General features: G+C 45.4%; 2 protein-coding genes across 2 annotated transcripts in view; one reads left to right on the top strand and one right to left on the bottom strand.

Annotated features, from left to right (window-relative positions):
- Nucleotides 1-117: 117 nt before the first annotated feature.
- ncoa5 (nuclear receptor coactivator 5) lies at nt 118-9,677 on the top strand. The gene is made up of 11 exons (XM_083668185.1): nt 118-225; nt 1,892-2,172; nt 2,865-2,972; nt 3,715-3,778; nt 5,079-5,330; nt 5,993-6,117; nt 6,289-6,469; nt 7,144-7,343; nt 7,628-7,832; nt 8,019-8,110; nt 8,371-9,677. The coding sequence occupies exons 2-11, from the start codon at nt 2,016-2,018 to the stop codon at nt 9,015-9,017; spliced, it is 2,031 nt and encodes a 676-aa protein (XP_083524311.1). The 5' UTR covers nt 118-225; nt 1,892-2,015; the 3' UTR covers nt 9,018-9,677.
- A 7,250-nt stretch (nt 9,678-16,927) lies between these two features.
- Nucleotides 16,928-23,218, bottom strand: part of slc12a5a (solute carrier family 12 member 5a) — a gene marked incomplete at both ends in the record, with an annotated part of 18,283 nt that continues 11,992 nt past the window's right edge. The window contains 10 exons of the mRNA XM_083668527.1: nt 16,928-17,019; nt 17,416-17,549; nt 18,097-18,111; nt 18,584-18,786; nt 19,420-19,545; nt 19,706-19,813; nt 21,006-21,137; nt 21,944-22,113; nt 22,541-22,736; nt 22,949-23,117. Coding sequence (XP_083524653.1) covers nt 16,928-17,019; nt 17,416-17,549; nt 18,097-18,111; nt 18,584-18,786; nt 19,420-19,545; nt 19,706-19,813; nt 21,006-21,137; nt 21,944-22,113; nt 22,541-22,736; nt 22,949-23,117 — 1,345 coding nt within the window. The remainder of the gene's footprint in view (nt 17,020-17,415; nt 17,550-18,096; nt 18,112-18,583; nt 18,787-19,419; nt 19,546-19,705; nt 19,814-21,005; nt 21,138-21,943; nt 22,114-22,540; nt 22,737-22,948; nt 23,118-23,218) is intronic.

Genomic DNA, 23,218 nt, shown 5'->3' with positions numbered 1-23,218 from the left:
CACTGCTCTTCACTGGAGGTGGCAGTACTGACACCTTCACAGGAGGTGGCAGTACTGACAACCAAAATAACCGCGGCACAGGGGAAGGAAGGGGAAGTTACGCTAAATCGGAAGAAGAAGAAGCGGGCTCCATTGTGGAAGAAGAGAAGTCGCTAGGGCCGAACGAAGGATTGAAACTGGAAGACTTCAAAGCGAACTATCATTTCAGACAACCACATGCTGAAGGTAGAGAATCATGTTTATTACAGTACCATATTCATGTCTTGTTTTTATATGGGAGTAACCCACAGCCAGCCAGCGAGCGTGGAAGTACGCGCTAGATACGAGCCAAGTAGCTCGCTAAATTTAGCCACCTAGCTTGATGTAATCCTTGGCTTAGACCCGGTTGCTAGCCAGCATGCAATACATATAAAGCAGGTAGACCGATTATTAATAGACCAGATAGTAACTATTCGCCCTCAATAATAATCAGACTATAATGTGGTTACGAGCTACAACTCCCAGTAGGGAGGGAGTGAGTGAGTGAGTGAGTCAGCCAAAAAAGGTAAAGCGATATTCAGCATCACCCGGCTAACATGGCGGCTCTTGTTGTTTAGGCAGTAGCTTGCTAGCTAGCCAAGCGGCTAACGGGCGTAGCTAGGGAGCCATGCAAATTAGCCTCTACACGGTTGCTATGCTTGAACAGCCGACCAGCTAGCTAGCTCTGTCAGGTGCGAGTCAAAGCGGCGCTACCAGTATGTCAAGTTGTCGTCTCTTGAATGCATTGAATTTAGTTTCTCATTTAAATAGGTGAAGATATGTCAGTGTGCCGAGTTTGCTATTTTATTGTAATGTGACGTGGGGGGGTGTTATCTTCAACTCCCCAATCTGTATAACAATGATGCAGGTGAAGTAGACAGTCAATCGTGTAGTTGATTTAGGAGGCAACGGAATGTGCGTTTTGATTGTTTTAAACAAATGATTTGATGAATAATCATTTTTGGAAGTACTTTTTGGAAAATAACTAACTGTGCAGACTCAGAGCGCCTTGGGTGAACAGTTCTGTTATGGAGAATGTGTTGTTCGTTTGTGTTGAATTTCAATCAAAAATGTTTGCTAATGTAAAGCAAACGGATGACTTTTTTTTGCAGGCTGAGATACAGAACTATTTCTCATTTTCCATCAATGTACATTCAAAATCCCACGAATGACGTTCACATTTTATCTTCATTTTGAATCAGCGAAGGAGAAGACCAACCTGAAAAAAAGAGTAACATTTAGGCTACCATTCCTGACCTGTTCCAGTTTAGGACAACAGACCATCTGAATGTCCTTTGTCACCATTCTCACAATCTAATTGAAGCGATGTCATTTGGCATGCGCATCACCACACACAGGCTATGATTTCCATGGTATTACATGGAGGAATTGGCTGATGAAAAGCTTACACACCGTCTGCCATTTGGTCCAGACAATCCCCAAAACTTTGCACCAAATATGGCAACTATAACTAAACTTGCGCTTTGAACATGCATGAAATAAGTCTGTACATGCTATTGACGTGCATCTCTGTCCCTACAGTAACTTGCACCAAATTTGTACGGACTATTTCTCAACCACCAGCTATTCACCATTTAAACCATCCGCAAGGACAGATTGCTTCTTCCATGGAGGAAACATAATTTTCTATGAGGAGCCCTAGAGATTGCTGAGTGTACTGATGCTTCGAAAGGGCACACAGTGACGTCTGTCAGATCTCCATTTTATGTTGAGTTTTGTAGCCATTTAATTTGTTGTTGTTGTCTCTTCCATAGAGTACAGCCTAACCATTTGGTAGTTTTCCCTGCTGAAATGTTTGATCCATGGGATTTCTCTTCTCTTTTTTTTTCTGTTGCAATACTGACACCTGTAGGAGCTGGGATATAAGACCTAACAAGCCCACGCATACTAAATAAGGACAATCGAACAATACCAAAACACATTTACGAGCGCACTAAAGGCACTAAGATTTGGAACTGGTAGCACCGGCCAGCAGCATGTCTCGCAGAAGAAGCCGCAGTGCGACTCCACCCTCCGCCAGCTCCAACAACCCTCGCGATTTGGAGAGGAGGATTTTTGTGGGGAATTTGCCGACCACCCTCATGGAAGGGAAGGATTTGCAGGAGATGTTCAGTCCTTATGGAAAGATACAGGGTTAGTAGTCAACACCATACACTAGGGTAGTAGTCAATACACTGTACACTAGGGTTAGGAGTCAACACTACAATAGGGTTAGTAGTCAACACACAATACACTAGGGTAATAGTCAACACACTACACTAGGGTTAGGAGTCAACACTACAATAGGGTAATAGTCAACACACTACACTAGGGGGTAGACACTATACACAAAGTACTCTGCTCAGTCCTTAGTCAGTACACTACACACTAGGTAGTTTTTAGGGTTACTAGACAACACACTATCTACAAGTGTCAAAGAGACTTTCACAATTCATGGAGTCCAGGGATACTGTTTGACCAAGGAGATGCACTTATAAGAACAAATAATTTCAGGATGACAATTTGGTCCTTTTAATAACCTTGAATTACATTCTGTAAAACTTCACGTTAAGTTGCTCCTATACCTCTGCTATAACACTGTAATTACTCTAGTAACAACATTCATCATGATGCTAATACGTAGCTTGCTTTAATTGCATGATAATACAATTAGTGTTGATTAGTGTAACCACACAGGTCTAAGTGCAATATAATGTCACGTTTTGTTTGAATGCCTTGGTGAGCACATCCGTGGCTTTCTTATTCAGAGGACCGATTTGGCTCCGACCTGGCAACTGTTTTTGAATATGACGTCCAAAACACACAACCAATGTTCCTTTTTCCAGCCTTTTCCATGCTCCGTGGGTTCGGATTTGTGCAGTTTGAGCGTATTGAGGAAGCAGAAGCTGCAAAAGCGGGACATAAAGGTCGATTATATAAAGGGTATAAACTAGGTAAGACTCCACTGCAATAGAAGTGACTACTCAGCTAACAGTCTTAATTGTTCAGACACAAGACTTTATTTGTACTGCTTTGGCTAAGCCATTGAATCAGGCTCAGTCATAGTAATGAATTCTAATGAATGCTTTACAGGTTAGTAAGGTTATTGGAATGAATACTGTAGATATTTCAGATTAGGGTTTCCCACTTCCATCCGTGGGCCAAGAACTTGTTTGTTGTAGAAATTTTGCTCCATATTTGCAATATTTTGTTGAAATAAATGAATGAATGCTAAAATTCCTGTGACAAATGCTTTTTAAATGAATAAACCGAGAATTGCCTGGTTTTTGAGTTTGTTGAACAATGGATTAATGAAAAAATCTTTTGTTTTCAGAATGGAGCATTTTTCAGTTTATATTCTCTTCAAAAGTAGTGCAAAACATTCTTTCCTTAGTCCTTATCAGATATTTTGTGCTAGTTTGAATATTGTTAACACTAGACAGTGAACTTTGATCACAAATATATAACAAATAATGAAGATAATTTCTGAGAATCTGCGACATTTTTCTACCTCGTCCAATTTTCAAATTCTTGACGATAAATTTGGATTTTCATGCTTGGAATTTTCTGCAATTCAATTTTATGGATCGTGAAAGTATATGCGCCGTGAATGACAGTTCATGCCATATTAAACCTTTTTCGCTGATTCATAAATGTACCTGTTATGTTGAACGTTTTGGATTGGTTTATTTTCAGATGTAAATATGGCAGTGGAGCGGCGACAGAATAAAGCTCAATCCCGGCCGAGCCCGCCACGCAGGTACAGTAACGTTACCGTGGGTGTGAAGAACTACCAACGTCTCCGCTACTCTCTGGTAAAACGGTCTTTTCCACAAGTCATCTCCACCTGGTGGTCGAAGCACTTTGACTAAAACGGCTCATTAGAAAATCCTCGGCGTTTGTTTTCTGTCTTGCGGCGAAATATTTGGTCTTGGTCACAGTTGTTTTGAATTTCAGAAATGGCTGAAATAAAATTGAAGGGGAGTATTTGGGGTGAAATTCTGTGTCTTTGTCTCTCAAAGATGTCTGTTGGTGTGTCACAATATTTGTTTCCACTTTGCGCTCTTGATCCTTTCGTTCCACTTTGCGTTCCACAATCGCGCTCCGATTAGTCTAACTTAGTTAACTGCTCTTCGTCCGATAGGTTTTAGGTTCGCGATTGGACAGCAGTTTATTGATTAGCGTAATATCTAAACCTAGCTTAGATAAACAGCATTTGCGTTTTTAAATGCGTTGCCGCGATAAGTGATCTCTGCTTGCGCGTAATGTCTTTAAATTCAAGAATTTATTTATTTTGAAGTAAAGTAACACAATCGCGGTTGTCAGTTTATCAGGTTCTGAGTACGCAATAAAGAACACTGTTTTGTTTTTGTGTGGTAATTTTTTGTCTCTGAATTGTCTCCTTTTTTTGCATAAGCTGATTTCATTGCAGATTCCTGGGTAGAAATTCTTGTGTACTCATGGCTTTTTTAAAAAGAATTTCAAGACAAAAAACTGAAGATTTCCTCGAAAGCGGAATCTCATAAAATGCGACGCATGAATGTGTTTCTTTGTTGTAGTTGCGTTCTCAGGTAAATAGGTCGCTAACAACGTTTACCGAGTTGTGATAAAAATGTTTTCCCTGAAAATCTCTACAAAAACATCTCTTAAATGGCAAGTGCGGGCAAAATAAAAATGTCAGCTGTGACATGGAACCATAAGTATTTGAAGAGCACTGCAGTCCAAATATCTGTCCATAGTAGCAAACAAATGTAGATTTGTTTTGTTGTGTTTCTGGAGTATTGTCCTGGATTCTAAATCACACCACTTTATCAATGTGAAGGGAAACCTATTGCGTCCATTGGGAACCTGTATTGCGTGCATTGGGGCAGAGGAGGCCTTCCAACAATCACTCAAACTGAAGCTTGTCTGTTGATCTTCGGCGTTCCCGTCTCAAAAAAATACCAAATCGCAAAAGAGAGAATCCACTTTTACGAAACGTTTTTCTTTCTTGTAACACATGTATCTTTATCCCAACCCTTTCACCTGTCATTTTCACTAACTGCTTTTGGTCCTCCCAGGGCCCCGTACAGCGGTTACGGAGAGGGCCGGGAGCCCCGCCCCCGCTCTCGCTCGCCCATGCACGGGCGCGACTCCCGGGAGCACCGTGACGGCCGTGACAGCAGAGAGCCTGGTCGGGAGCCTAGGTCCGCCCACCCTCGTGACCACGAAAACCGAGACCCCAGTTACGATCGCTACCGTGGTTCAGGGAGCAGGGAGAAGGACCCCAGGGGGGAGCCACGAGGGGGAGACCCCAGAGACCCCTCATACAGGTGACCTGACCACCTGCTCAGGGCATGACCCTCCACTAGACTAGATGCAGGGTTCCTACCCAGGTCTGGAAAAGTATGGAACAAATTTTCGACTATTTCCAAACCTGGAAAAGTATGGAAAAAGCAACAAAAAAAAACCCCGATTGGCATAGTTTGGAAATTCTCTGTGATTCCAGACCTATGCCAAATTCGTAACAGAAGAGTATTGAATATTTTTTAAAAGACAGATAATTTACACAGATTTACATTGCTGCGTTACTTCACTGAGCAAGGATCATTATCCTTCCCATGTCACATTAGATGGTTGAGAAACATGTCTGACCCTCTGTCAGTGATGGGGACGACGACGACAACGACTCCTCAGCTGTACCATCAAAGAACTGTATACATACCCTCAAGTGCTTGGGGCGCAAATGCTATTTTCTGAATTTTACTGTCTGTTTAGTTTATACCCTCTCTTTCAGTGCAGTGAAGGATCTTATTCAGCCCCTTTTGCCACTTGATGGATCTCATCAAGAGCTTTCTATTGATGTGTATGTCAATATAAATGAAAAATGTCACTTAGGTCCGTTGTGCACCAAGCCCTCGCCCTACTCTTAAGCAGCACTCACTCGCTACTCACGATATCTTACTAAACATTCTTCTTCTACGGTGTTTTGCAGAGATGAGGGGTATGACCGATATTACCGCGGCAGCGGGGGCGGAGCAGACGATTACTACCGCAAGAAGGATGACCCTTACAGGGAACCGTACAGGGATCCATGGAACGGCCGGAGAGAACCCGAAGGTAGCTGTTCACCGCAAGCGTTCTCGCTTAACTTGTGCGCATTGTCTCTTACCTGTTAATCGCACAAGAAGTGGAATCCATCTTGTTGGGCGAATCTAGCGATTTTGTAGTTTCTTTATTTCTTTGTGTGTTTTCTCAACGTGTGTTGTTTATTTTGCCGTCCACCTCCAGTCGCCAGTCGGGACCGGCCCGGCAGCGGCTCCAAGATGTCTCCTCTGCCGGACGAGCGCGCCCGGGTGGAGGAGCGGCGGCGGAACGAGCTGTACCGGCAGTACTACGAGGAGCTGCAGCGGCGCTATGACACCGAGCGGCCCGTCGACTGCTCCGTCATCGTCGTCAACAAGGCTCAGAAGTATGTCTCTTTATTTACAGGCCTCTCTCTCACACACACACACACACACACACACACACAGTACCAGTCAAAAGTTTGGACACACCTTCTCATTCAATGGTTTTTCTTTATTTTTTATTATTTTCTACATTGTAGATTAATATTGAAGACATCAAAACTATGAAGGAACACATATGGAATTATGTAGTAAACAAAAAAGTGTTAAACAAACCAGAATATGTTTTATATTTTAGATTCTTCAAAGTAGCCACCTTTTGCTTTGATTACAGCTTTGCACACTCTTCGCAAGTTTGTGTCCAAACTTTTGACTGGTACTGTGTGTATGTATGTATATATATATATATATATAGGCTTGTGAAGGTAGAAATCGGAGGATGAGCTCATTGTAATGAGGAATGGTATCAAACGTCTTTGGTTCCATTCCATGTGTTACAATGAGCCAGTCCTCCGATGTCTGCCTCCACTGCTTCATTCAGTCAGACTATTTCTTATATACCATGGCCTGATCGTCTCAAAGCCTTTATTGAAGTCCTCGTCATCCTGTCTTTAGTTTAATTTTACATTCAAAGCAGGTGGCATGTTTTCATTTCATATCCGCCTGTGTGTGTGTTTGCGTGCGTGCGTGCGTGTGTGTGCCTGCCTGCACGTGTGCGTGTGTGCTGTCCCAACTGTAGGGAGTATGCAGAGACGGTGGGCAGGAAGGTGAGAGACCTGGGCATGGTGGTGGACCTGATCTTCCTGAACACGGAGGTGTCTCTCACCCAGGCCCTGGAGGACGTGGGCCGGGCCAGGACCCCCTTCGCCATCATCATTACCCAGCAGCACCAGGTGCACCGCTCCTGCACCGTCAACATCCTGTTCGGCACGCCGCAAGGTTGGTCCGAGACCGTCGGGTTTGGATGATTTAAAGGTTAAAAGGGAGAAAAGAAAAAAAAAATAGTCTTTGAGAAGGGAACCTCCTTTCAGCTCAGGATTTATTATGCCAGGGGGACATTTTGTTTACAGGCCGGACTAACATGACATACAACAAAAATACAGTTTATACAACATTTCAGGTGATTTTTAGCCATCTGTTTTAAACACCTTCGCCATGTCTTCTGTCTTTATTTATTTATTTTGCATGAACTCACGTCTCTTCCCTCTCCCCTCTCTTATCAGAGCATCGTAACATGCCCATGGAGGACGCCATGGTCCTGGTCGCCCACAACTACGACGCCTTCAAGGTGGAACACCGGGACAAGGAGCGGGAGGAGACCGCCCGCAAGGCGGCCAAGATGGCCGACGACGTGCTGATGAGGGAGCACGAGAGAGAAGGCCACCCTGTCTCCCTGCTGCCTGCCATCACCCTGCTGTCTGAGTGCAGGTCAGTGTCTGCCTGCCTGCCTGTCCGTCCGTCTGTCTTTCTCTGTCTGTCTGTCCAATGCATTACAATGAGCCCGTCCTCCGATTTCTCCCTCCACAGGAGTACACTTGTCCATGTATACCTTTCTGCGTTGGCATCTCATGCTTGACTTAACTTGACTTGTCTCTCTCTCTCCCCTGCTGGTAGGTTCCTGACCCCTGAGGAGCTGGACAGTCTGATAGAGTACCTGAGAGACAAGAGGGAACGCATCACCAGGGGCTCGGCCGACCCACATGCAGGTGAGACTCCTCCTCTCTGCTCTGCTGAGGTGAAGGGCTTCAGCCTCGTCTCTGGGGCCTCGCATGAGGCTGGAGAGAGACGTCTGCTCTGCTGGGTTCAGCTTCATCCTCGCTATTGCACCTCTGTAATGTGATGGTGTCCACTATGGGAGTGTCTTAATATTGATTTTATTGATTAGCCAGTCAAATCCAACAAATCAATGACACAAACCTCGACACACTGACTAACATTCTCCTCTCTCTCTTTCTTCTCTCCCCAGCTGCAGCCCACCCCCCTGCAGTCACTGCCCCCCACGAGGCCCCGCCCCCTGTCCAGACCATGCCCCCTACTAGCCACACCCAGCACCCCTCCCATGCCCCCCACCCTAGCCATGTGGCCTCCCTGGGCTCCCACCCCTCCCACCTGGCCCACCCCTCCAGCCACATGGGCCTGCCCCCTCCATCCAACACCGCCTCCTCCACCAACCACCAGCAGGAGCTGCAGGCCAAGATTCTCAGCCTGTTCAACAGTGGCGTGGGGGGGTCCGCCTCCTCCTCCAGCCCCAGCATGGCCCCCCAGTCCTACAGCCAGCCGCCCACCTCCTTAGCCTCCTCCGCCGCCTCCTCCCTGAGCAGTATGATGGGGGCTCGTCCCCCCATGAGGCCGGGCACTGTTCCCCCAGGCGCCCCCCCAGGCTACGGGCCCCCGCCAGGCCGCATGACAGGCCCCCCTCCAGCCCAGAGACCACCCTCGACGGGGACGGGCATCAACTTCGACAACCCCAGTGTTCAGAAGGCCCTGGACACACTTATTCAGAGCGGGCCCTCTCTCAACCACCTGGTGAACCCTGGGAGCGCGGCCGTGCCCAGACCAGGCCAGGGCATGGGTCAGCCGCCCCCCATGTCTATGTACCGCCATCCCTACTGAGGAGGAGGAAGAGGATAATGACCCCCCACCCCTCAACCGCCCCCCCCCCCCCCATCACCTTTTCTTATGTGACAACTCCCTCCTGTTCTCCCCTCATCTACAAATCGAATTTTGTTAAATTAACTTACCACAGATTAAATGGTATTTGTAGGTGTTGAGTAGACTTTTGAGTTTTGTTTTCACGTTTGTAAATGCTTTTAAAACTTGAAAATTATTTCTTTTTTTACCCCAGGTTATTGTAACGGCAGGCCTTGGTTATTCGTTTAGACTATTTGACAGTCTGACATTTTCTTTGGTTGTAACCAGACTCTCTCTAGGTGTTCTGAGTAGTGTGTGAGTTGCTGTACAATGCTTTACTGCATGTGGGCAGATATCGTGGCCTCGTTCCAATACTGTTATGGTGCATCGTTTCCTCCTCCCTTCTTTGGAGGTCACCACTGGTCTAACGTGATTGGAGTGGTCTAAGCTAGGTCTCCAGTGAAGGGAGGAAGGAGTGATGGATTACTCCCACAGGGCTTGTATATGTGGAGTTCTGCTTCAGTGATGGCGGCTCTGGTGTGGCTGTGGGGCAGTTCTACACAGCTATACTTTTATACAGTTTCCTGTGTGAATGTAAATACTATCAGTGCTCCAGAAGTAATAAAACCTTTTTTTTTTGAATGTGAAATAATTGTTGTTATTTGCTGTTACCGTGACAACTCCGGTGTGTTTTTAAAAAAAAATTAAAGATGACTGTTGATTATACGCAATAAAGACTGAAAACTACCGTTTGTTCAGTCAGGACACTTGCGTCGGTTTAATCATTATTTAATAAAAATGGAAGCCAACACATTTAAGCTTGGCATAATTGGATGGCTACGCTCTGTATGGCTCCCTGCCTGAAGTTTAACAACATAAAATACAAAATGGCAGGGAGCCCCTGACTTATCAAACCCCCCTTAGATAGCTTCAGTACAGAGTGGGTAGAGGCTGGGGCGGCGGGTGGAGGCTGGGGGTGGCGGGCGGCACGACCAACATGTCATAGCCAGTGGTGTTACACTGTTTAACCATGGTGGAGCATGCGCAAAAGTTACCCTGTTTTAACTGGCATGACTTGATATCCCAGAGGATTTCTTGAACTATACTCACGGTGGGTGGAGGCTGGGGGGGTGGGTGGAGACTGGGGCGGTGGGTCGAGGCTAGGGGGGGCGGGTGGAGGCTGGGGCGGTGGGTAGGACGACCAAGAAGTATTACTCATAGCCAGTGGAGTCACGCTGTTAAACAATGGAGTATTGCATAACACAGCTGCTTTTAAACCTTGTCCCTGAACATGTGATGGATTTTTTGCATACGTGTGAATCAGCTGTCTGTCACCTGAGAGTTTGTCACCTGAGAGTCTGTCACCAGAGAGTCTATCACCTGTGTTAAAGTGATCTGCCTGAACTAACGCAAGCTTCACTTATGGGTTGTCAAATGCCGCAAAAAGACAGGAAATTCAAATGAGCAGCACCACCCATTACTTCACCAATGCACCAACAAGGTTTTCCAGCGCACAGCTTTGACACCTGACACACTGTGTATATGAATGAAGACTCCTGGGCCAAGATGTAATAAAATGGTTTATTGGTTTATTGCATTTTGTGCTGACAAATCTATAAAATGGAAACAGGATCGCCAGAAGCCATAGAGATAGAGAAGCATTTGAAATGTTGATAAAGATAAAACTACTGATTTCCTCTTTTTAATGTACCATGAAACACAATAGAGAATACATATTTTTATTTCTTTAAAATATTTAACTTACACTGACACAAAAAATAAACACCTCAACACTAACTGTATTTGATTTATTTACAGATAACCCCCCCCCACCCCCCTCCCTCCCTCCCTAGCCCACAACCCCTCCAGCCAATACAGGTGCACATATATGTGCACGCACACACACGCGCACACACACACACACCCACAGAACTGAAAACACAGAGGAACACACTACAGCTCTACCAGACTACTAGAACATTGCCAAGGAAAAGGACACAAAGGATTTCAAAGAAAAAAAACATTTTCACTTTGTGGTTAAGAGTTGTGTGTTTATATATATATATATATATATATATATCCTTTATATCTACATCCATTCCTTTTCAAAACATTCATACAAAATGTCTTGCACAACTCTGATGAATTAAAAACAAACTCGTGTGACATTGTAGATGGTTGTTTCAGTGTTCTGAAGCAGAGGGGTATTTAAATACTGTAGTTTGTAAACTAAAAATACAGGAGCCACGTTTATTGAATGCATCGTTTCGGCTACAACAAGCGCACCATTAAGGCTCGTAGTTGGCCTGTGTGGTGTTCCTTAGATTTCACTGGTGTCTATCAACATAGGAACATACTGTACTGCACAGCATTGTGGACTTCATACAGTGAGTGTTAGCATAGCATTTGACCCTTTTTACAGTTTTCAGTTTATCTCAACTGTTTATGAATGATAGCTGCCAATTTGTTGGAGTGTGTGTGTGCAGTCTAGGACCATGATTTACCATCCAGCTAATCTGAGTTTGTGTTTAATTCACTAGAGTATTACATTTTCACACAATACATGTCCTATACTGTAGTTGACTGAAATATACTTTGGTAATCCGTTTATCTGTAGATATATATATTTATATATATATATTTACTATGAAACAGTTGATTATAACACGTGAGGAGACCTCTTTAACAAATAAATCGCTAATAAAAATAGAACCCTGTAACTGATATATTCATTCATCCTGGATACACGTTGCTGATTGACCCATTTAAACCAAACACAACTAGTAGTATTAACACAGGTGAAAGAAAAGGGCTAGATCATTCAAATAAACCAGATATGAACAGAATACTGTATACCACAAACACTTCAATATTATATCAATACTACACCTTGTTCAGGGTTATGTGTGCATGCGTTGGGTTTAGATAACAGGTCTGGACTTGGGCTCTGCTTGAACAGCACGGGCGATGACGTCATAAAGCCAAACTCTAGTCTCTTACAAACTATCAGGTAAATAAATGTAGCTGTCGAATGACCTCTCACTAATAAACAAATATAAAAGCCTGCCATCACAGCCATTGAAATCGGATTATAATAAGCACTGATGCTTCAGAATACTTCAGGTAGTTATAGGGGGTTATGGGTCTGAAACAGGCTACAGTACGCACCAATCGGTTGTTGATTCCTTTATTTGTTTGTTTCGTTTTCTTGTTGGAGAGTCCAACCAGAATCAGATTGTGTTGGTTTCAGAGCCCTTAGTGTCCTTCAGAGGACGGAGGATACACCATGATCACCAGCGGCTTCATCTCATGCTACAGTTGTACAGTCAGGAGAGGTCTGATCTGCGGGGTGGGGGGGTGGGGGGGGGGGACGTAGGGCTGGGGTAGGGGTAGGGGCTGTTTTATATGGTCTGGTTATCATGTGGCGTCCAAGCAGAGTCCGTACCAGAAGTGGAAGCGCTTGTTTTCTAGTCTTTGATCAATATTCAGAGTTACACTGCAATCACACATCGGTACAGTGCTGGGTGGGGTGGATCTGGGACAGAGAGGGGGGAGAGAGGGTAAAGGGATGGTAAATGGATGGGGGTGGGGGCGGGTGGGGGGGGGGGATTGGGGGAGGCTTACAACATAGATTCAGTTACAAGTACTATAAATTCAATACCTACTATGATTCTTTCTTTCTTTTTTTTTCTTTTTTTTTTTTTAGAAATTTGGAAAGAAGAGGAACGTAAAATGTGATGCATGCCAAAACTGTCCACTGTAATATTCAAATGACAAAACGAGCAGGTAGATTATAACTGCAGTGGACGACTGCAGAGAGATATAGTGGCGAGTGTCTCAGGCCTGCTCCAACTGGCTGTGGTACACACGCCTACCACCAGAGGGCGCTGTAGGATCAGGGCTTTAGCTTTGTTCACATAAATTACTGACTATGACCCTGTTCAAACAGTCTAGAATGCATCCTTCCTTTAGCCCTCCCCCCTCCTTGATGTCATCACTGATTTACACATCTGGGTAAGTGAAAGCAGTAATATCACAACACACCATCATATATCCAGTTATGTCAGATCAGTAGTGTTAACCCAGAGGAAGGAAGGAAAGAAGAAAGAATGCACTTCTGAGGTATTTCAACACGGCTTAAGTCCTCCCAACCCATAAGCCTGGTGTTAGCCTGGTGTTAGCCTGGTGTTAGCTCTGTATAAAGTGCTTGTCTGTCTGTCTCAGCCACTACAGAGAAGGTGGACACGTTAGGATCGTTCAGGTCCCCAAGACCCGGTCAGAAACATTCTCATGACAGACTTGTTGACAACTTGTCAGCTGAATAACGCTGCCAACAACATAATACAACGAAATGAAGAACAATTCCCCAAGTAAAAACAATATTGCACATAATCTTACAAAACCCTAAGACAGTCCACAGTGATAGAAGAGAACAGCAAAGGAGAGCACATCGTCGGCTACAGTGTGTCTGGCTGCAGTGATCCTATATACAAAGCTAAATGAACATCTCTAAGGCCCATTCATTCAGTAACTCATAAAACTCTCTAATACATTGCGCAACATTAATTTAGCAAGATTGAAATATGACAAGTAACAATATCGTGAACTCATACTTTTTTTTTTTTTTTGCAAAAGACTTGTATTCGATGTCTAACTATGTTACATGTATATGTAACCATGAGGCAATCATTCCTAGGTTCTCATGTCTGTGACCATGGCAACGCCATGTTGCTAGCCACAGACCACCAGTAGGAGGGCCTGGTGTAGAAAGCAGCCCCTCCCCTCCTCCAACCACTTGCCTTGTACATATAAGAGTCGTCACACCATAGAAACCACTGGAACAAATATCGCCACGTAAGACCATGCAAACAGTAATTATAAAACACATTGAGAAGTCAAATAAACTCATCTCCAATAAACTAGTTTTTTTTTTTTAAACCAACATCAGAAATCTTTTTAAAATAGAAAGGCTCAGTCGATGCAGGCAATGTTCTAGTGAGGGTTCCAGAATAGCCATGTTATAACCACGTTATAACCATGTTATAAACATGTTATAGCCTTGTGAATGTTGATATGAGGTTCAATTATTAACCAACTAGAATCATAATTCGGGGAGAGTCATACATCACATCGAGGGAAAAAACAGTGATTATGATTTTATATTTGCTGTTCATAAAAACCAGCGGTGGCTAGTCCTTGGTTATGCTTTGATAAGGGACATGATAGGCTATACACGTTAGAAGCAGGTACTTGTGCACTGCAGGTCACTGTACAGTCAGCGTCCGGTTGAACATTCCACTCTGAGAATTGAAAACAGAGTGTTGGACTCTTTAGCTCAGCCTGCCGTCTCATTCATCTTCAAATGAACTCAATGTTCCTCTAGAATGAACATGGATGGGACAATCAAGAGTGCAATTAGTAAAGAGAAAATAACACAGGGGGCGGGGAGGTGTGGGTTGAGGTCCCTCCGGACCACCCCCCCCCCCCCCTCAAAACAAACACCCTAGTGACCTAATTGTATTGCCTCAAGGTAAATTCAGGAGTGTTCTCCTCCTCCTCCTCCTCCCCCTCCTCCTCCTCCTCCCCCGCGGGCAGACACCTGCCCTGAGACCTCTGGCCTGTCGTTAGTAGCTCCCGTAGTAGCTAACGTCGTGTCTGGTCTCCAAGGAGACGGTCACCAGCACTGATATGTATGTTCAGCCTGTCTCATACCCTTGTTATCGTATATCTTTGCTCCTTTAGACATCTCTATTTACAGTACAAACACATCTACTGATACTAGCAGCATTCACAACACACAGCATGAGTCTGACTGGCAAAACCACACTTTAAAAACATTAAATACTTTGTTCTGTTTTTGTTCTATAAACTAATATCTGTTTGTTTTTCTTTCACTCTATTGTATATATGTATATATTTATATGTATAGTTCTACTACAAGTGCAAGTGACCAAAAAACAGTTTGTTCCAGAACACAAAGTGAAAATATAATGATTGCTGTCATTGGTCAGTGTGTGATGGTGATGATCGTAAATTAGACGTGTTGAAATCTACATATACAAAATATATGCGTAAAAAAATAAATAACATGAATATGTAAGTCCAAATTTCAGGTATTGCACATTCCTTTCAAGATGCACTTTATAAGCCTTTTAATCCGGACACAGATTAAACCAAATCCCGGACTAAATCACATCCTCAATGGAGACTCTCTCTTTTGAAGATGCCTTACAGTCCAGGATTAGTCTTAATCTGTGTCTGGGGAAACCGCCTTTATATATTTCAGTTCTAATTAGCTAATGAGTCATCCATGGTCAGGGACGTTAATGTTTGCTCGTATAGCTGTGCCAATCCAGAGAATAGAAAATCTCAGATTAGGATTCTACTGCATAGAGTTCAGCCTGTGTGGACGGGCTAAGGTAGCCTAACTGAGGGACCTTCACCAGACCAGCGTCTTACATTACTGTAATCTAAGATTACTGTCGCAATTGCACCTAAACCTCGACCTTGAGCACAATGTGTACTTTATAATAACTCTATAATTTAATCTCTATAATTTAATTCCCTTATACTATTTCTCTTTTAAAAAATACTTTTCATATGGCACATGTAACATAGTATCTAAATTTGGCAAAACAACATGGTAATATATATTTTTTCTCGTGACAATCTAAATGATATATAGCTATTGTATAAATATGTGAAGTCTTTTGTCTAAATAACAATAACAAATACAGTTTTGTTCTCTCGATGGAAAAATAACGTACGTTCATTTAATGAACTGATGTTTTCGTTGAATCACTTGTTGCACAGTGGCGGAGACAGTGCAGGTGCAGGACTTGTCAAAGATACAGTGACAGTTACCATAGTGATAGTAGCCTAAGCCATCCAGAAGCGTTTTAGAGCCGCCCCTCGGAGAGAAGGAACATGTTCTCCACTAGAAGCAGAAATACTGAACACTCATACTAAACAAACGCCTCAGAGCTTATACACTATTTACACTGGTCCACTCTGGGGGGGGGGGTCAAAGGGCGGGGGCGGGCGTCTCACAATGATGATGTCACTGCTCGTAGTCTCCCCCCCCCCGCTCCTCCCCTGCCAGACGGACAGGACAACCTCTTCGCTATGAAACGCTCCTCACAGTTTAACGACGGACGGACGGACAAGTCATTGTCTAGAACCAAGCTAGCCTTGTTGTATTTGGCACTAACAGTGGCTGTCACTAGAATAGGACTAGGGACTAGGGACTAGATACTAGGGATTAGGGACTAGATACTATGGATTAGGGACTAGGGATTAGGGACTACGGATTAGGGTCTAGGGATTAGGGACTAGATACTATGGATTAGGGACTAGATACTAGGGACTAGGGATTAGGGACTAGGGACTAGGGATTAGGGATTAGGGACTAGGGACTAGGGATTAGGGACTAGGGACTAGGGACTGACAGCCACTAAGAAGAGAGGAAATGGATAGATAGAGAAACAGTGTGACGACATGAAGCTAAACACCGAGACATGATGACCGTATGGGAGGGATGTGTTCAAGATGAGGTCAGAGTTCATAGAGCGTGAGACCCGTTTCACTCCTCCAACCTTCACCGCACCGTCACGACTCACCCTGGTCCAACCACCAACCATGATCCTTGGTAGCAGTCTCTCTCCATGGTGGTCTTTAGGAAGTAAGGTGTGTGTGTGTGTGTGTGTGTGTGTGTGTGTGTGTGTGTGTGTGTAGTGGGAAGCAGATGAGGTGAGATGGGCTGTTGCCTGGGTGTGAGGGGAGTGTCTTTCATAATAACAGGGCGTAGGAGGGGTGTGTGTTGTTGATGTGTGGGTGTAGGGCTGGGGTTGGTGGGGGTTGGGGGTAGGATGAGGGGGGAGGGGGCTGCTCTCTCAAGAGTAGATGGTGATGACCTCACGGCCGCCCCCGCGAACAAGGAGGACCCGGTTGAGACCCTCTGTTAGGACCTCCAGGAACTCCATGTCTGTGAGGAGAAGAGTGAAGGAAACAGGAAGTAGAGGAGAGGAGAGGAGAGGAGAGGAGAGGAGAGGAGAGGAGAGGAGAGGAGAGGAGAGGAGAGGAGAAGAGAGGAGATAAGAGGAGAGGAGAGGAGAGGAGAGGAGAGGATAAGAGGAAAAGAGAGGAGAGGAGAGGAGAGGAGAGGAGAAGAGAGGAGATAAGAGGAGAGGAGAGGAGAGGAGAGGAGAGGAAAGGAGAGGAGAGGAGAGGAGAGGAGAGGAGAGGAGAGGAGAGGAGGGGAGAGGAGATAAGAGGAGAGGAGAGGAGAGGAGAGGAGAGGAGAGGAGAGGAGAGGATAAGAGGAAAAGAGAGGAGAGGACTTCCTCTCAAACACACCACCCAGACAGGCCGTGAAGGATACAGTTCTCGTCTCCAGAGCGGTTCTTGGGCGGGCCGGGCATGTTGAGCAGCACCAGCTTGGCCTCCTGGGACTTCTTCACGATGGCGCCGTTCAGCCTCAGCGCCGTGTGCATGCGACGCACGTTGGACTGGTTGCTAGGAGAGGACAGAGGAAGGTCAGGTGATCAAAAAACTCAGAACGAAGATCCATCAGGTCATAGAATAGAATAGAATAGAAATGGCTATTCTATACAGGTGCAACAGCATGGGAGCTACTGTTCATAGAAATGTCATTTGTACACTCAATTGATGTTCTATCTCTACACTCACTCACTCACTCACTCTCTCTCTCTCTCTCTCTCTCTCTCTCTCTCTCTCTCTTTCTCTCACTCACTCACTCACTCTCTCACTCACTCACTCACTCACTCACTCACTCACTCACTCACTCACTCTCTCTCTCTCACTCACTCACTCACTCTCTCTCTCTCTCTCTCTCTCTCACTCACTTTCTCTCTCTCTCTCTCTCACTCACTTTCTCTCTCTCTCTCTCTCTCTCTCTCACACTCACGCACTCATTCCATTATTCAGTTGTTGTTCCAGAGAGCATTATTGTTGTGCTAATAACAAGTGGGCAATAATTGATTGAAATTAACATAATGAAACATTGTGTTGCAGTAAGCTCCATCTGAGCTAGAGTACTCACAGGTTCTCCCACTCACTGCAGCATGACGAGGACAGAAAGACAGGATGAGAAAGAGGGAACAGAGAACAGCCCAGAGAACGGAGAAAGGAGAAGAAGGAGTTGTAGAGAACAGGGAAGTCCATCCTGTCTCTATCAAGCGCGTTTAATAAGACCAAATAATACGAATGTCATGCGACTTCTTTACGACGTCATTAAAACTCGCAAGAAAGATTATTCTGATGGGAAATCATTTGTGGCTTCTTAAGTCGCTCGAATTAAAGTCGCCTCAACGGTTTAAGTCACAAGATAACGTAATGGAAAACGGGTTTGTGACTCTGGGGCAGAAGGCTCGATCAGAAGACACTGAGGGTTCTGACTGCTGCTGCTGCTGTCATTACTACTAGTCCTGAAGATCATCAGCAATCAGCGTACTTGATCAATAATCAGTGTTATCTGTGATGATCAACACCCAGACTCAAGACCCAGGGACTCCTCCCCCCAGACTCACGGCTTCATGTTGAAGATGTCCTTGATGCCCTCAGGGGTTCCGGCGCCGGGGGGCTTGGCGGCCGGCTCGCCGTCACACTTCTCTGTCCAGGTCATCTGGACCGCCTCCCCTGGGGTCGGGGCCCCGCCCTCGCTGGCGGGGGTCAGGGCCGTGGCCGGGGTGGCGGGGCTGGTGGGCGTGGTGTTGTCGTGGATCAGTTGCACCTGGGAGGGGGGGCACACAGTGACAGAGGCTGACTGAGACCGAGAGATGGGGGGGGCGGGGGGCGGGGATGGGGGGGTGTCATAGAGGAAAAGGTGACAGGAGACAAGGTGGTAGGAGGCAAGGCGGTAGGAGGCAAGGCAAAGGTATGGTAGAACCACAGAGAACCACAGAAAGTGAGTGGGGGTGTGAGAAGAAAGAGAGAGAGGTCTGTTATCAACACGCTCCTGAACAGTCACTGTGTCAGACAGACGTGTCACTCTTCGTGACTTTAAATAAGGAACTGGTTTGAAATTCAAACACAGCCTTTTCCTGACATTAGCCAAGGTAGTCAAGATACAGAAACCAACTGTACCAACTGTTTTCCTGGTTAACCAGAGTTGCTTAGAAACAGGCCTGACCGATGTTACCAATCTACAGTTAGACAGCCAGCATGGCACACTGTGTCTGGGTTATAGGTGGTTAGTGCGTGTGTGTGGGTGCGTGGGTATGTGTGCGTGTGTGTGTGGCGCACATACGTGCGTGTGTGTGCGCGTGCGTGTGCGTGCGCGTGGGCATGCGTGTGTGTGTGCATGTGTCTGTGTGTGTGTGTGTGTGTCTGTTTGGGCTCTAGGTGGGTAGTTACTGTCGTTTACCTCTTCCTCTGGCTTCTCCTCCTTGCTGCCCCCGGCCTGCTCCTCCGTCACACTCAGCTGGGTGGTCACCGCCGCAGGGTTCTTACGACGGATTGACCCGCGGGACGAGTCTGTGATACTCTGGATCTGGTGTGGGAGTGGGGGTGGGGGTGGGAGGGAGGGAAACAGGTTGGATAACTATTTAGTTCAGTGTGCAATTTTAGCTGTGTCTTTACCTGGTGTCTACCTTGAAACAAGTACACAAAACTACACATTGTAACGGCAACGTCACAAAGAAGATGTGTACCTCTCTCTCGCGCTCCGTCTTGGTCAGGTTGATCTGTTTGAGGATCTGAGATCGCTGCTCCATCACCAGGGTCTTCTCGTAGGTGTAGGCTGAGATATCGCTGTCATGCTGGGAGGGAAGGAGGACAGTGTCAGATATACACCAGGGGGAGGCTGGGAAGGCAAGGCAAAGCACGTTTATTTATATTGCACATTTCACACACAAAGGCAATTCAAAGTGCTTTACATAAAATAGATAAAGAGGAAAGAGCATAACAAATTAATAAAAAATAAAAAAAGCATAAAAGACATAAAAAAGAATAAAAGTCAAAATGCATTTTAGGGTCAGAGTGCAATTATTAGCAGCAATTTAGCAATTTCAGGCAAAGGCGAACAGAAAGGTTTTTAGCCCATTTTTGAAAGTAGCCAGAGTTGGGGCTGATCTAAGATCTTCCGGAAGTTTATTCCAGCTATGTGTAGCATAATAACTGAATGCTGCTTCACCCTGTTTTGTTTTAATCCTAGGAACTGTTACTAGACCGGTCCCTGATGACCGAAGAAGTATAAAGGGTTCATAGTGTGGAAGCAAGTCAGAGATGTATTTTGGGCCTAAACCATTAAGTGATTTATAGACAAGTAATAGTATTTTGAAGTGAATTCTATAACACACTGGGAGCCAATGCAGAGACCTGAGACGCACAGTTGTAAACAGCCAAGTGCTTTTTTGGGAAGGCCTGAGAAAAGACTATTACAGTAGTCTAACCTACTGGAAATGAAAGTGTGAATTAGTTTTTCTAGGTCTTGTTTGGACATGTATCCTCTAAACTTGCTATATTTTAAGATGATAATAGGCCGATTTTGTTATAGACTTGATGTGGGTGTTTTTAGATCTGAGTCAATAATAACATAAATAATGGTGGAGGTAGAAATCGGAGGACGGGCTCATTGTAATGCATAGAATGGAATGAAGAATGGTTCATTCCATTCCTCATTCCGTTCAAGGAATTCCATTCAAGGAGTGTCTGCCTCCACCAGCAGACGATAGGACAGCTATAGACTGACAGACTGTGTGTATAGAACCACCTATAGACTGACAGACTGGGTGTATAGAACCACCTACAGACTGACAGACTGGGTGTATAGAACCACCTACAGACTAACAGACTGGGTGTATAGAACCACCTACAGACTGACAGACTGTGTGTATAGAACCACCTACAGACTGACAGACTGGGTGTATAGAACCACCTACAGACTGACAGACTGTGTGTATAGAACCACCTACAGACTGACAGACTGGGTGTATAGAACCAGATCCTCACCATCTCCACCACCTCGACCTCAGCATCGATACGCAGATGGTACAGGAAGGTGGTCAGGTCCTTCTTCATCTGGATGCTGTTGTCGTCCAGCTGGGCCACGGTGAAGATACGCATCCTACACTTCCTCCACACCTAGGGATAAGAAGACCTTTATATACCTGTATAGACAACCTGTACTACTATATACACCTGTATACACAACCTATACTACTATATACACCTCTATACACAACCTATACTACAATATACACCTGTATACACAATATATACTACGAAATACACCTCTATACACAACCTATACTACTATATACACCTGTATAAACAACTTATACAACTATATATACCTGTATACACAACCTATACTACTATATACACCTGTATACACAACCTATACTACTATATACACCTGTATACACAACCTATACGCATGTAATATGCAACCTATACTACTATAGTATATACACCTCTAATACACACCTTTATACACATAACCTGTTACTGTGTATCAGTGCACCTGTACACTCACAACATGTCATCTTACACTTCCTCCTTCCACACCTGTCGATGATTATTAGAAGAATGATTGTTAGAACCAGTCCTTTCACAACCTGACATCTCCCACTGACTCCACTATTAGAACCAATGCTTTCACAACCTGACATGGTCATTGATTGTGCTCCTGGCTCGCATTAGCCTTCGTATTGATCAGCTCTATGTTTAGAACTTGTAAATGTCTTCGTATTGATAGGCAACCAACACATTTGCTGGAAAAAATAATTCCACAGGACCTGAGGGTGGTTTTGTTTCTCCTTTATTTGGATGATGTGTATTCTGTTGAGAGTCAGTAAACGCAGATTGAGATAATGAACGTGTAACTGTAAACACCACAGGACCTGAGCTGGGCAGTGAGGACGTTTGACCTGAGCTGGCCACCATACCTTGTGCTGGCGGAGAAGGAAGGGCAGCAGCATCAGCATGCCACCGTCATGGACGATCCACCACACGTCGATGAAGCCCTCAGTGAAGCGCTCTCCGTTAGAGGGGAAGGCTGAGATGTTCTTGGGGACCAGCAGGGCCAGGTGGGCCGCCGTAGTCTCTCTGACCAGCTCTATAACACACAGGAGGAGAGGTTATAAGAGGTTATAAGAGGTTATAAGAGGTTATAACAGCTGAGATGTTCTTAAGGACCAGCAGGGCCAGGTGGGCCACCGTAGTCTCTCTGACCAGCTCTATAACACACAGGAGGAGAGGTTATAAGAGGTTATAAGAGGTTATAACAGCTGAGATGTTCTTAAGGACCAGCAGGGCCAGGTGGGCCGCCGTAGTCTCTCTGACCAGCTCTATAACACACAGGAGGAGAGGTTATAAGAGGTTATAACAGCTCAGTGAAGCGCTCTCCATTGGAGAATATTCTTCCTTTTCATTTTCCTACATTATGATTAAGAGGACAGAAAGAAACACAACAAACACTCTTCACTATATCATCATTAAATAACCCCTCCCCCACCCCCCCTCAGCCCCTCCCGACGACCCACCTATAAAGTTCCTCCATGTCTGGTGGTCCTCAGCTTGTTTCCAGTTGCGTGGCCAGCTGACCAGGACAGTGTTGTGCATGAGACCACCCAGCCCGCTGGCCTGGAGCAGGTGGGAGGTGGCGTCACGCATGTTAGAGGAGATGGTCACCTGACTGAAGCCCTTCACCTTCTCTGTCTCCATCAGCTTACGCAGCGCCTGCAGAGTGAGAATGTAGTTGTGTGTCAAGCGGTGTGTGTTTGTGTGTGTGTGTGTGTGTGTGTGTGTGTGTGTGTGTGTGTGTGCCTTCCTACCATCTCTGCCCTCTGGGCCTGTGGGTGGTGTGTTTGTGTGTGCATGTGTGTACGTGTGTGTACATGTGTGCATGTGTGCGTGTGTGTGTGTGCGTGTGTGTGTGTGTGTCCTCCTACCGTCTCTGCCCTCTGGGCCTGGGGGTGGTTCTCTAGGAAGGTTCCCTGCATGGCCGTGCCCACGATGGTCAGACCTTTACCCGCCTTCAGCTGATTGGTCAGAGACAGGAGGCGGGGCTGCTCGATGTTCTGCTCAGCATCTGTACTGACCAGAACCAACAGCTGGGGTCTGGAGGAGAGGAAGAACAGGAACAAAGAGGTGAGATGGAGAGAACGAGAGAAAGAGAGAAAGAGAGAAAGAGAGAATGAGAGGTGAGACAGAGAGAGAGA

The sequence above is a fragment of the Argentina silus genome (assembly GCF_951799395.1).
Source record: "Argentina silus genome assembly, chromosome: 4".
Classification (NCBI taxonomy): domain Eukaryota; kingdom Metazoa; phylum Chordata; class Actinopteri; order Argentiniformes; family Argentinidae; genus Argentina; species Argentina silus.
The sequence above is the reverse complement of the archived record's forward strand: the minus strand, read 5'-3'. Positions and strand labels throughout refer to the sequence as shown.

Bases quoted from the DNA above. Each gene is read 5' to 3' on its own strand.
- ncoa5 (XM_083668185.1), top strand. From the start codon at position 2,016: ATGTCTCGCAGAAGAAGCCGCAGTGCGACTCCACCCTCCGCCAGCTCC. The intron at 6,118-6,288 runs GTAGCTGTTCAC...GTCCACCTCCAG, and splicing joins CGGCCGGAGAGAACCCGAAG to TCGCCAGTCGGGACCGGCCC. The intron at 7,833-8,018 runs GTCAGTGTCTGC...CCCTGCTGGTAG, and splicing joins ACCCTGCTGTCTGAGTGCAG to GTTCCTGACCCCTGAGGAGC.